Genomic DNA, 13,379 nt, shown 5'->3' with positions numbered 1-13,379 from the left:
ATTTGCACAAAACTATCGAAAATGGCAGACCGCAAAATTGCGCCGTTAAAGTTAAAGCGAACACTGTCAAGACTTTCGCGCCCCTATTAACAATCAACAAACTAAGCGCGTGTCGCTCGTCAATTGTATCTGTGTGTATCAGTATCAGTATGTGTGTGTGTGAGCGTGAGTGTCAAGTGTTTGTGTGTGTGTGCAGTGTGTACATTTGAATTGCGTCTGTCAAAATTCAAATACATAAAATGTAAATCTCACTTTATGCATTGCCTTAGGGCACCCTGTATATAAGTGTTTACATAAGTTAGTCAAGTTATTTAAATACATTTAATTTAATTAAATAAAAAGAGAAAACCACTGCAAAGCATTATTTATATTTTTAACATGAAAAAATAAGAAAACAAATAATAAATAACCAAGAAAAGAATTTATTCTTTGTTAAATTAAATCTGTGCATTTGAAGTCGATCAAAACAATTACTTGACTAACTGTTGGTGTTTGTGTAGCTTTTGTATTTAAAATTCCACAAAAAACAAATAGCTGGAACCGCTCTTAAGTATGTTGAGAGTCAAAAAATAATATAAATGTTTTCGTATAAATTACCGGCCTGTAGTTCGCGTGATTTTAAGCTCTTTGAAGCTTCCTAAAACCAAAAACATACAAAAGATAAAAAACAAACCAAAAAACAAGGCCACGTCTCAACGGGAATATACCCTGTAACGAGTGTAAGGTACTCCACAGAAGTTTGTCTAGGATAAAGTCGAAACATAACTCTGCATAAATAAAGCTATTCCAATAGTAGCTTGTCAATAAAAGAAACATTTATTCCAATAGATATTGACAATTTCACTGAAAATAGCTTGTTGCAGTCCTAGAAATAAGCTAAAAGAATTTTATTTTAAAAAATGCATTGTTTTTTATTTTTTATGACTTTGTCATACTCCTTGGATACGCCCTATGCTGGGTATAACATGCTATAAATAAATACATATTTACGTTTATTATTCTAACGAATTTTGCGTTCGCTTCGGCTGTTTTATACATAGGAAAAAATTATAATATCTATGCATATTTACAAATTGCTTGATTGCACATGTTAATAATTATTAAACATGTTTTCCAACTATATGATATTAGAGTAAAATATTCTCTTAATTGCTACTGTAGACAGATTTGGCTTTCGTATATTACATTTCCAACTTAATTGTTTTCTATTTTTTTCATTTTCTCGCTCTGTTGATCATATAATATAAAGTCGTATTTGTATCTTGTAATTACTCGTTAGCTATTTGTTACAGAGAAGTGCTAATATTGTGACACGGCATTTTTTTTTTTTTTTTAAATTTAAATTCTAATGCTAAACCGTGTAAGATTCAAAATTCTGTGGAAACGTGTACCTGTCATATATTCATTTAGGAGGTAATTGTTAAAGTAAATATGAGGCGTGTTTTGCACTTTATACTCAGTGGAAGAGCGTACCCAAGATGTGATTTTGATCCCGCGTATAACGTTAAGACAAAACTGAAAAATAAACAGAAGTTAAATATTGAAAATAAACAGGTTTCTCTGTCGCACAAGGCTTAGTTAATTTGCATCGTTGGACGCCCTAAGCGGTCAACAACACTACAGTTTCTACCAAATTTAATCATTGCCAAATTCACAAAAGCGTTTAGTCTTGCCCCGTATAAGCTAAATATAAAACATAAATTTATGTATTTCATGAAAGTCGTTTCAAATACGTGGAAAGCTGGGAAACTGTAACGTAATCTCGCCTCTTAACTTAACTTTCGATCTGAAGCTTTAACTACTGAAAGCCATCGATAAAAAAGCAAAGCTTATTAAAAGCTCTGCAGACACTATGACTCACGGAACCAGTGTGCTTTCAAGATCTAGATCAGGTTTACACAGAATCAAATCAGCTAGACCAACTTGGTCTATTAATATTTACTATTCGTTTTAACCCTTAAGTGCTCTACTTATTTTTTTTTTTAATTATAAGTGATATCTATATGATTGAAAATTAAACGCGGTTCTTCTCTTACTCTGAAGCTAAAGCGGAAGATTAACATCTTTTTGTGTGTAAATGGGTTTTTAAAATAAAATTTGGCTCTCACTTAGTAACCTGTATACGACAAGTCTGTCTATTCTATTCGCTTATTTACTTCCAAACTGTCATAACTCAAAAAAAAAAAAACATTCTTTGGATTCTCACAAGATATGAATATGAAATTTTTACACCAAATAGAATAATATATAATTAATATTTCTGCATCATCTGGGTATAGTTATCTTTAAAGTATTTTTCTACTATTTGAATTTCAAACTTAACTTTCATCATTTCGTATGTTTACGTTATCCGTCCATAATATTTATATAGACATTTTCACACTCTTATATATTCATATAGAAGTAAATTTACCTTGTCTTATCAATATGTCTTTTAGTTTTCAAAGCACACTTATCAATACGACTAAAATTGGCTAAACAACGATCTTATCAGCATATAAAAAAATACAATAATAACAGGTTGGAGGTGCTCTACAAGCGATTACCCTATGTATTGTTGAGCTAAACCAAATATAGCCATTTTGGTATTTATATATATATTTCTGTTTGATAAAGAATGTTTTATCTTTAAAAACTTAAAAATTTTTATTAAATAACCCAAAAAAAGAAAATTTAGAATAGATTCTTGTTTTTATATGTCACAAATCGTATGACATTAAGATATTAAAGTCCGACAAATTTTTTCTTATAGCAGTTATATTTGGTAACTAGCTGATATTGTTCTACCTAGATTATAGATATCAAGCCATATTATATATTTACGGAATTCATCTGAAAATGTAGCTGAGATCAACAGCAGCTTTGGTTATCAAGAAATTTAGGTAACTCTACTGAGCTCTTAGACCTCCCGTGGGGTAGACGCACCGTTAACTGATATGGCCGGTTTGAAAACGTGGTCGCTAGGCATGGATGATTAACATACACACACAAACATACATACATACATGCACACTCACTTATGCACAAGCCAATCAGCGTTATCAGGCTGTTGATGCACGGTATTGATATGAATACAACAGTCTGTGTGTTTGTACACATGTCCTCTATCATACGAGTATATTGATTTTATAAATAAGCCAATAAAAATGCACAAATTAAAGTACAACATATGAATTTGTGTATGTGAAATTTTTTATTTGCATTTTTAGTTTTTGGTGATTCATAAAAGAAAATCCTAGTACAAGATGATCAATTTGGAGGATTTACCCAGAATGCAATCGCTTTCGCCTGTGAAGGATATCGATGACTACAACATAACCTCAACCAAGTTGGATCCGAAGTTGAAGCCGAAGATTTGTAGGTTATTGATAAAGCCAACTGTGGCCTCAACACCTGCAAAATTGTCAACGCCAACAACACCGGTAACGGTTATAAACGAGTCTTTGGAAACGCCGAATGTTCAACGTAATACGATCTTTGGCTTTAATTACAATACCCTGGTAAGCTTAAAATTATATTATTCTAAATTAAATAAAAAGAAAAAATTGCGAGCTTTAATACTTTTTTTAAAATTAAATTTACAAATTATCAAGAAATGGCAAATTGAATATTCAAATTTTTAAGCTACCATACTTAAAAGCTTTGAAAAGCTCAGCCGAAAAGTACACTACATCTCTTAACTTTTTTGCGCATTGCTTTTTTCTAGTGGTATATAAAGTTCACTGGGTTTTTTCCTCTATTTTTCACCATTAGACAAATTCACCTCTTATTAAAGAAAGCATTGGAATAACAGAGTGTTGGCAGCTCAGTTGAGCTTTAACAGCTGGTTAACAGTTCACATGAGCAATAAAATTGCCATTCTGAGTAAATTTCGATCATTTTTTAGGGCGATAACAAATGTTACATAGTTAATGTTAAAGTAACAGAATTCTGTTTATAGCATAAAGTTGCCATAATTGCTATAAGTTGTATTTGTTGTTTTAAAAGTGCGGTGAACAGACGTCAGTCTGACGCTCGCTGAGTCGTGAAGAAATTGTGAAAATAATAAGAGCAACGGAAGTAATAATTAAAAACACGCTTTTCGGTACGTCTTGTGCTGGCACATTGCTCAATGTAAGCGAACAAACTACGAATACGCAACGCAAAGAGAAAGTCGCAAAAATTGTATGAAAAGCGAATAATAAGCAAACGGAGACCGCGTAAAAAAATGAACGACTTGCTTGACTGTGAATGTGTGTGTGTGTGGTTTTATGAGTGTGAGTGAGATTGCTGTTGTTTAGCCGGAATAACATTTCAAATGTCTCGTGTTTTCAGTTTTTATATTATTAATGACAAGTTTGCTATACACAATACATCATATTACAAATAAATGCAATCTCATTGTGCTGTGGTGAGCAACAAACAACAGGCTAGCAACAGCAACAACAGCAACAGCAATAGTCAAAGCCACTCAATTCAGCAATATGCTCTCTCTTGCTCTTATTGCGCACAGCTGACATGTTGCAAGCTGCATGAAACTAATGAAATAGCTGCTTAATGAAATTGTTTAATAAATATTTTGTGATACAAAGTGCAAATTTAACTGAACGCCAATTACATGTTGTTGTTCTCGAAGTTTCTTTTTTGTTACTTCAACAGCGGGACAGTGCAAAAACAAAATGAAATTTTTATAAAATTTACATGTCGTTGTTTATACTGGTATGTGTGCGTCTGTGTGAGTGTGTCGTTCTTGTTCTTCGACTTCGGCTGTTGCTGCTCGTCTTATACGTGTTGTTTTTGCCTTAATATGCATGTGAAATGTGCTTGTGTGTGTGTGTGAGTGAGCGAGTCTCTGTGTGTGTGTTTGTGTGTGCACGTTGCGTTGCGCTATTAGGAGAGCTTTGATTGCTATAAGAATTAAATTATTTTGCATTTAATTAAAAGTATGAGTTAATTGATGTCATGCATTTAAACCTACTTGAGTACAGATATGTATAAATATATGTGTGCATAAGAAAAAAAAAAACAGCAGTTGCGTTGTTAGTGTGAGTCAGACTGGCAAAGAGGCAAAAAAACAGAATATGCCGATAAAAGCAAACAAAGAAACAAACGTTAAAGCATAATAAGCATTGGCATTGCCAAACAAAAAAACATGCCAAAAATATAAATGATTATTAAACAAATGACGATTTCACCACACTCGCACACACACAGACAGCACGCATACACAAAGTGCGTAGAAAAAGTGGGGAGAAGAGTTAAAAACAACAACAACAGCAGACGTCGCCGTCGGCAGTTAACTTTCAAAGCTTCACCGCTTTTAATAACAAATAATTGCAAAACACACACACACACACTTACCTACATATATTACATACATATATGTATTATATACGCCATAAAACAATATTGAAATTGAATTTATTATCGTGCGCAAATGAGAAAGTCAAAGCAAAATGAATAGGAAAGTGATAGAATGAAAGTCCATTGGCCAAGTTCAAGGACATTGAAATATAACAAATAACCAAATTTTGTGTAAACCAAATAAATTTATTAATTAATTAGCCACAGCGTAAAAGTGACAGTTGACAAAAGTGAATTGATAACAGATAATATCAAGATAAAATAAAATACAACAAACTGAAGCCGCGTGCAATTTTGGAAACTCAACACAAAAGGGAGCTAAAGAGAGAGCTGGAGAGAGGCCCAACGTCGGCAGCGACGTTGGCGTTGTTTTTTGTTGTTATTTTTCTTTGACAAGACAACAACAACAACACAATATTTACTGCGACGCAGTTTTTACCGTTGAAGTCAGCAGCAGAAAAGCTTCTTCTTGTAGCCGAAAAAGCAAATTGAATTTTGTGAAGAAAAAGGTGAGTGCACTGTCAGATTCCTACACCCACACATTCACGCGCATACCCCCATCTCACTCTCACCCACTTACTCACTCATATCAACGGCACGCAAAAAGGCAAAGCAAATAAACTAAAGCACTCAATGCATTTGCAGTTGTATTTGTATTTTGTCTGTCTGCTAATCGAACATTGTTTTAGTTTACTGTATTTTTTATAACAAATTTAACAAAGAATGTTTATAACAATTCCAAACATTTTTTTTTTTGGCAATTTCTTACCGACTGTTAGTCGACTGTCCTTGAACTTGCCGACGTGTTCATCGTGCGTCTTTGTCTAACCCCCTTCCGCTCTAACAATTTGACTAAAGACCTTGAACAAGTTCAAGTTCACGCAGCCTGTCGCTATTTTGGGTAGGATGAGGGGATGGGAATGGGGAAGGGGAATGACAGGATAGGAGGTTAAAGCAGACTGGGGGCAGACAGACAGACAACCATACATACGTACACCTCGCTCTCACTCTCTAAGGTGCAGCATCAACATTCTTTCTTTTTATTTTAATCAAAGTCAATTTTGGTTAAATTCACAAATAATTGTTATTTCTAAATTTATTTAAAAAAAAAATCAAACATGACAACAGTTACTTTTTGAAGTTTACAAAACTATGATAACACTGGTACTTATAACAGTTACTTTGGCAACTATGCAAAACTGTTCAACACTGGCAATAGCAAAATGTCAATGTAATGTCTAAATAAATAAAAGCCGAAAAAAATCTAGCAAATCGAGTTGTTATAGAAAAACTTAGGAAATCTAGAATATTAAAAAAATATCACATATATAATATTATAACTTCCGTAACTACATATCTTTCATATATGTATATCAGGAAATCAACAGACTTTGGATTGGACCAATAATGTACAGTATTTTCAGAAACTGACAGTGAATATTTTATTGTTTTTAATTTTTTTTAATAGTAAAGCTCAACAGATTTAACTAAACTATATATAAGTACAGAAAATTAAGTTCTTGCCAAAAAAAAAAAAAAAATGAAATCATTAGAAAAAAATAAAAGCATTACTAATATACAGTAATTCAAGGAAATGTATGGACAAAGTAAATAGTTTAATTCAATTTATTGTCAAAACAATTTCTTGACTAACTGAATGTTTTTCAGAACTAGAGTTGGTATACCCTATAATTACTTATTGTTATTAAAAGTTTTTCCATGCACTGTATTCAAATAAATAATTTGTTGAACAGTGCTATAAATTAACTTGGAGTAATGCTTTCTAAGCTTACGATAATACAATATATTATGGAGTTCAGATAACCAATATTCATTTATTTCTATGGATATATGTATGTTATTAAACTAATGTATTTTCTCTGCCCAAATTAATGATATTATCAACAAGTTCGATAAGGAAGCACAGTAGTTAATTTCCATGAGTACGCAAATCATTTGGAAGGATAGATAGTATAGATATACTCGTATATAGTAAGGATCGACTTGGATTTATTAATGTATTTCCTTGTGTAAGTATTTTCACAGCAAGAAGCAAGGTCTTTGATCAATCACAAAGCATTTCATTGAAACATTTTGCATTTTCAACAAATTTCATTTGACATGTGACTAACAAATATAAAGATATATATATTATAAACTAATATGCAGTCTCTCCATTTATTTACTTGCAGAGAAACAACTAAAAGCAACAACAACAACGAGAACAAGAATAACAAACACGAGGACACACAATAATTAATAGAATCAACAACAACAACAACAACGAGCACAAACAACATCAATAACAAATAGTGACCATCGTTGGTGTTGTTGTGCAGGAGAATTGCGATTTAAGCAAATAAGCATATAATATCGTTGGATATATAGAAGAGATATATATCTATATATATGTATATTATACAATATACTTAAAAGTCAGGCAAGAAAACGTCATTGAACGCACGGACGACGCAGCCTGTGAGCTGTTGTCAGTGCCGGGCGAAGGTGGGAGGTGGGACAACAACAACAACAGCAACAACAGCAACAACAACTGTCACTTGTCAGTGACAAGAACAAGAACAACAGCAGCAGCAAGAAAAACACCCACACATTAACAGCTTTACTGTCTCTGCATCTGTATCTTTGTATCTTTTGTAACCTCGGCATCAAAATGATCTCAAACAAAAAGTCATATGCAATGAAAATGCTTCAATTGGCGTTGGCCTTGAGTCTGCTTCACGTTGACACGGATTACTCATTGCTGCAGCAGCAACTTCGTCGCTGGGATGCCCAGTTGGAGCTGCCCCATGGCGATGGCAACTGGGAGCTGGAAATGCTGCGTACAGTGCCCATGATTGAGACGCAGCATCCGTATGGCAATCGCAAAGGGATGACACCGTTGATTGAGGATCTATTGCGTTTCGATGAGCCACATCCTCATGGCACGGGCGGGGAGTACACAGCTGGCGGGGAATACAAACTGCCTACGGGTAGCTTCAATGCCAGCACCTTTGTGATGAATCTACACAACACCACCGGCAATAGCAGCGTCCAGACGGCAGCTCTGCAGGATCTACAAAGTAATCCGAGCAGTGGAGCAGCTGGTTCGGTGGTCAGCGTAGGTGCAACAACGGCAGCTGACAATGTTGGAGCAAGTGCAGCACTTGGCGAAATCCACATCAATACCACAAGCAACAATTCAACACTGGCCGCCACACAGGAATTGGATATATTTCTATCACCCGATTTGCTGCAGGATCAACGCTCGATATGGGAACAGAATCTGGCTGATTTGCATGATTATGGTGACCTACCCTTTAGTAATCCCTATGCCAATCTACCGCTCAAAGATGGCCAACAGCAGACGCACAACAACACACAATTGGATCTCAGTCTGGCTGCATTTATTCACGGATTCGCCGGCAATGCTAATGTTCTCAATCAACATAATGTTGAATCTCCAAATGCGCTCAATGATAGCACTCCACATCCCAGCAATTCGGGAAGTCTAACTGTCTTTGGTTCCGATAACGACGATGATGATGACGATAATGAGGATGATCTGCTGTTGAGTCGACTCTTTGGCGAGAATAATTCCGATACGGATACGGATTTAAACGATTGTGGCAGTGTCGCAAATGCCTGCGAAGTTGAGGGTTTAACAAGCGAGGAACCTTTTGGCATTGTCAACGAAGTGGAAGTCGTCGAGGAGGTAACTTTCCAGCTCTCCCTCTCTATTAAGATACATTGTATCTATAAGCTTACACTTGTATCTGTATCTGTATATGTGCACGTTGCTATTTTATTTAACAGTGTCACTTAGTTGTTGTAACTTTGACTTGCTAATGAAGGCGATGCCCTTTGCTTAATTTATTCGACAGTCGACAGTTAAATTTGCCTTTTTTATTTGCTTTAGCCTCTTTTATTGTTGCTGTTTGTTTGTTTTTCTGTCTTTACTTTAAATTAGATATACGAATTAGTTGTGTGTAGTCAGAGTCGAGTCGACAAACTGCATGTTTTTCATGTTTCACTTGGTTTTTGACTTCTATATTTCAATTGAAATTCAAAATATTTATGTAATTCATTTAATTTGAATAACGAAACCCATTAAATTGAGCACAGAATTGTTTAGCTAGTTAGCTAATTAGCTAATTTAGGGTATTTCCAAGCATGTCAAATTTGATCTAATATCCCAGACTTTACTTGTTTTCGATTTATTTATTTACTTTTGAATAGTTCGCAAATAGATGCAATCTTTTGCCTATAAAATTCATTGTATGAATTGTAACAAACATGACCTAGCTTTATGCTTATCTAAAGATAATGTGCGCATTCAGCATGACTCTTAGTTTAAATATTTGTTTACTTATCAGGTATTTCAATTGATTCGAAAAGTTTTAGACGCAGTAAAACCGATGATCAATCTATATACTAACAGTTAGTTAAACACAATTGTATTAATATGTTGTCTAAAATTAGCAACCATGTCAATTTCCAGTTTTCAGTTTAAAGTGAGAAAAGTATGGGTTAAGGGTCGTTATAAAGTCAAAACTCTCTATAACACTTTGAACTCTGTTTCGTTGCTTTCTAAAAAGTATGTGCCACAAAAGTTTGCGGTCTCAATTGGGTCATTCAACATTTTCGCAGCTAAGATGCGCAGAATAAGCAAAGAATTATCATAAAGATTCGACAAAATTTATTTATAAATACAAAGTATATGAAATTATTTATAATTATTCTTATATATGCACAATACAAATTGTTCTTTCATGAGCGTTTCATTTTTTTCGTGCTTCAGTGTTTATAATTTGCTTGCAACAGTCACAAACACATTGTCTTCCAAGTTGCGCATACCCTGTACTCAGCAGGGGGTATGTAGGGTGTTCTCACTCAGTATTTACTAATGGAATAAGCTTTAAGTTTCTTCTTATCTTTACACTTTATAGGGTATCCATCATGTCGACTAATGCAGTTTTGCTTTAGCCGCATTCGTTTTTTATTTTTAAAAATCGAACCGAATGCCGTCAACATTTGCGCTGCAACCAAATTTGTGTATTTCACATTGCAAATTGCAATTTAAATACTTTTGAATGTAAATATTTATATACAGTGTATATATGTACATGCATATGTATGATCACATACTTATACATACTTTGTATGCACTCTGAGTAATATCATGTCATTTTCCATTGCTTTGCGCTGGTTTTCCATGCATTTTCTTGTTGTATTGTAGATCATGTCACGAAATCTTTTCCCATTTCGTGTGTTCTTGAGCAAATGCATAAATGCATGTGTATTTGTGTAGATTCATATGTATAAATATTAATTGTATCTATATCTATCTGTATTCATTTTAAAGTATCTCAAGATTGTTTGACTGCATAATCAAAAAATGGATCACAGTCACCGTTCACTTTTGTTTTATTTTATTTTTTTTCTGAATTGCATGCGATTTGGCTTTGAATTTTGTCCTTCGTGTGATGATAGTTTTATGGATTAGCTTGGATATTCAGACATAGATAAATCTTGTAGGTACATGTATATCTAAAGAGTGTGAAATTTTTTAAGCTTAGTTCATTGCTATTTAACACTTATTCAACGAGTATAGGTCAATATAAAAACTCCTATCAATCACATATTATATAATTAAGATTAAGAATATTATCTTTAAATTATTTCGGACTGTTGCAAATATTGTCACTAAATTATCATGGCCTTTTTAGCAGCTGCTTAGGGTAATTAGTATATTCCTAATCAATCATCTTTAATTTGTCGCTACATAGTTTACAAATTAGTTTTAAAGTCTCTCTCACTCTCTCTTCTCTCTTTTCAATGCTGTAGCTTGCAAATTATTGGCACCTGTAAACAGAGGTGCTTCTGTGTGCGTATGTGTGTGTGTGTGTGTGAGTGAGTAAGTGAGATGAGGTCAGACAGTCGCACAATCTCACGTTTTTCGCGTTGAATGTCGTCTACCTTATGCTTCTAAACTTTAGAATCTAAAGCTTTGCTAATTTGTAAGCGTCTCTTACAACAACACCAAAAAAGAGAATACAAATAACAAAAATGAGACAAAGCTTCTCGTTTTTTTTTTCGTTTAGCTTTTGTCCGGCTTTTTCGCATATATCGACAGTTTTTGTTGTTGTTGCTGTCGGTATTATTTTTGGTGTCTCGGCCGCGTTGATTTCGAAAGAGTAAATAAAAAAAATTAAGTTGGCAGAATCTCAGCAGCAAAAAGATTCGTTGAACTTCGCTTTCATTCGAAATGCGCATTGTCCTATCTCTCTCTCTCTTTCTTTCTTTATCTTTGCCTAACGACAACAAAGTTGTCCCCATTTTACAGTGACTCACAAATATTGCACACACACACACTCATGCACCTTATAGTTAAGCATTTTCTATTATAAATTTTGTTTTGTTTGAGTTTATCAATTTCTGTTTATTTTGCTTATCAGTCGCGCCCCTTCTTTTTTGCGATCTCTCTTGTTGTTGCGCGGTGTTGTTAACGTAACGTTACAACTGCAGCAGCAGCAGCAACCACAACAAGAAGAAGAAACGCGAACAGCTGTTTTGCCGGCATTTTTACACACCACACTTTATAAGGTTTTCTTCATATTCAGCGCGTTCCCACTCTCTCGCTCTCAAGTCAGCGGCACGCTCTTCACCACGCTTTGAGTTCAACACGTTGGCAACATTTGCTGCTATAAATTCACCTCGCAACATGTTGCCTCTTAAAGCACATAGTCAAGACACAAACCTATTGACTTAGCATGTTTTTCAACTATGCTGCAAAAGAGCTTTTGTTGTTTGTTCAACTCTTACTATGAACTTTTATTACAACTTTTGCTCAACTTGCAGTTACCTCTTAAATAGAACACTATGCGCTGTTGTAAACTGTTCTAATTGTTTTTAGGTCTCATTGGTGGTACTAAGAATTTTACATATAAATCATTCTTGTTATTGCTGAACACGTTTTATTTTTTTTTTAGCTTATCATCTATAAGTACGTACAGTAAAGCTTCATATTAATGAACTACTTAGGTCAATAAAGAAATATAATATAATAAATGATAAACTTATTTGTAAATTTAAATTTATAGCATAAACTTTACACTTTTAGATTTTTTGGACTAAATAATTTTGTTGTTAATCTTGTCGATACTTGTTGTTCCACCTAAACGCAAATTTACTGTAAAAAACTAGTCTAATTCATAGTAGGACTGAAAAAAAAATACGTTATCAATTAAACTAATCAAAAATTTTATGGCTTTTCACTGGCAGTCGTTGCTCGTACTTGTTGCTGTAGCTAATCAGTCCAGACAAAAAAAAAAACTGAAAAAAATAAAAAAACGACTCTAGGGCCTTAAAAACATCGTCAATAAGTGAAACAAATTTTTAGTCTGATTTCAGCTCATTTCGAGTACAAAACAGAAACTGAAACGTGTCGCTCGACGCTCTTTTAATTAAATTAATAATAAATAATAATTTCAAAAAACAACAAGAATAAGTGGAAGAAGAAGAAACATTAGCAATGTGTCTCAACGAGGAGTATAAATATATGCACATTTATTTAGCGGTTGGTTTAAATACATTAACAATAAAAAAAACAATTATAACTTTCTATTCACATGGCAAAGTGTTAAATAAAAAAATACAATAAAAACAGAGGAAAAAGATGATGAAAAAGCAACAAAGATTTGATGGCAAATTGAAAAATCATTTGACTGTAATTACGTTGCATTTCCATTTAATTACCCCAACAACAACAACAGCAGCAGCAAAAAATGTGCAAAAATATGTGATAATAAAAAACAAATAAAAAAAAAAGAGAAATAAAAACGCATTTGCTGGCGCCGATGTTTTTTGTTGTTGTGTTTCTCACAGTGCTCAAATGTTAATTTCCATAATTAAATACCGTTAATTACGGTCTATGCTTTTGCTAAATGTGCACAAACTCCCCACAAAAGTGCCAATCTACCCACCACCCCTCTCTCTCTCTCTCGCTCTCCCTCATCGCTGCGTTGAGTGCGTCTCTC

General features: G+C 33.9%; 1 protein-coding gene across 1 annotated transcript in view; it reads left to right on the top strand.

Annotated features, from left to right (window-relative positions):
• Window positions 1-7,952: 7,952 nt before the first annotated feature.
• LOC117792138 (segmentation protein cap'n'collar) overlaps window positions 7,953-13,379 on the top strand; it is a 36,800-nt gene continuing 31,373 nt past the window's right edge. Inside the window, exon 1 of the mRNA XM_034632136.1 lies at window positions 7,953-9,055. Within this exon, the coding sequence (XP_034488027.1) occupies window positions 8,015-9,055 (1,041 nt within the window). The 5' untranslated portion in view covers window positions 7,953-8,014. The remainder of the gene's footprint in view (window positions 9,056-13,379) is intronic.

This window comes from Drosophila innubila (genome assembly GCF_004354385.1).
Source record: "Drosophila innubila isolate TH190305 chromosome 3R unlocalized genomic scaffold, UK_Dinn_1.0 2_E_3R, whole genome shotgun sequence".
NCBI lineage: Eukaryota > Metazoa > Arthropoda > Insecta > Diptera > Drosophilidae > Drosophila > Drosophila innubila.
The sequence above is the reverse complement of the archived record's forward strand: the minus strand, read 5'-3'. Positions and strand labels throughout refer to the sequence as shown.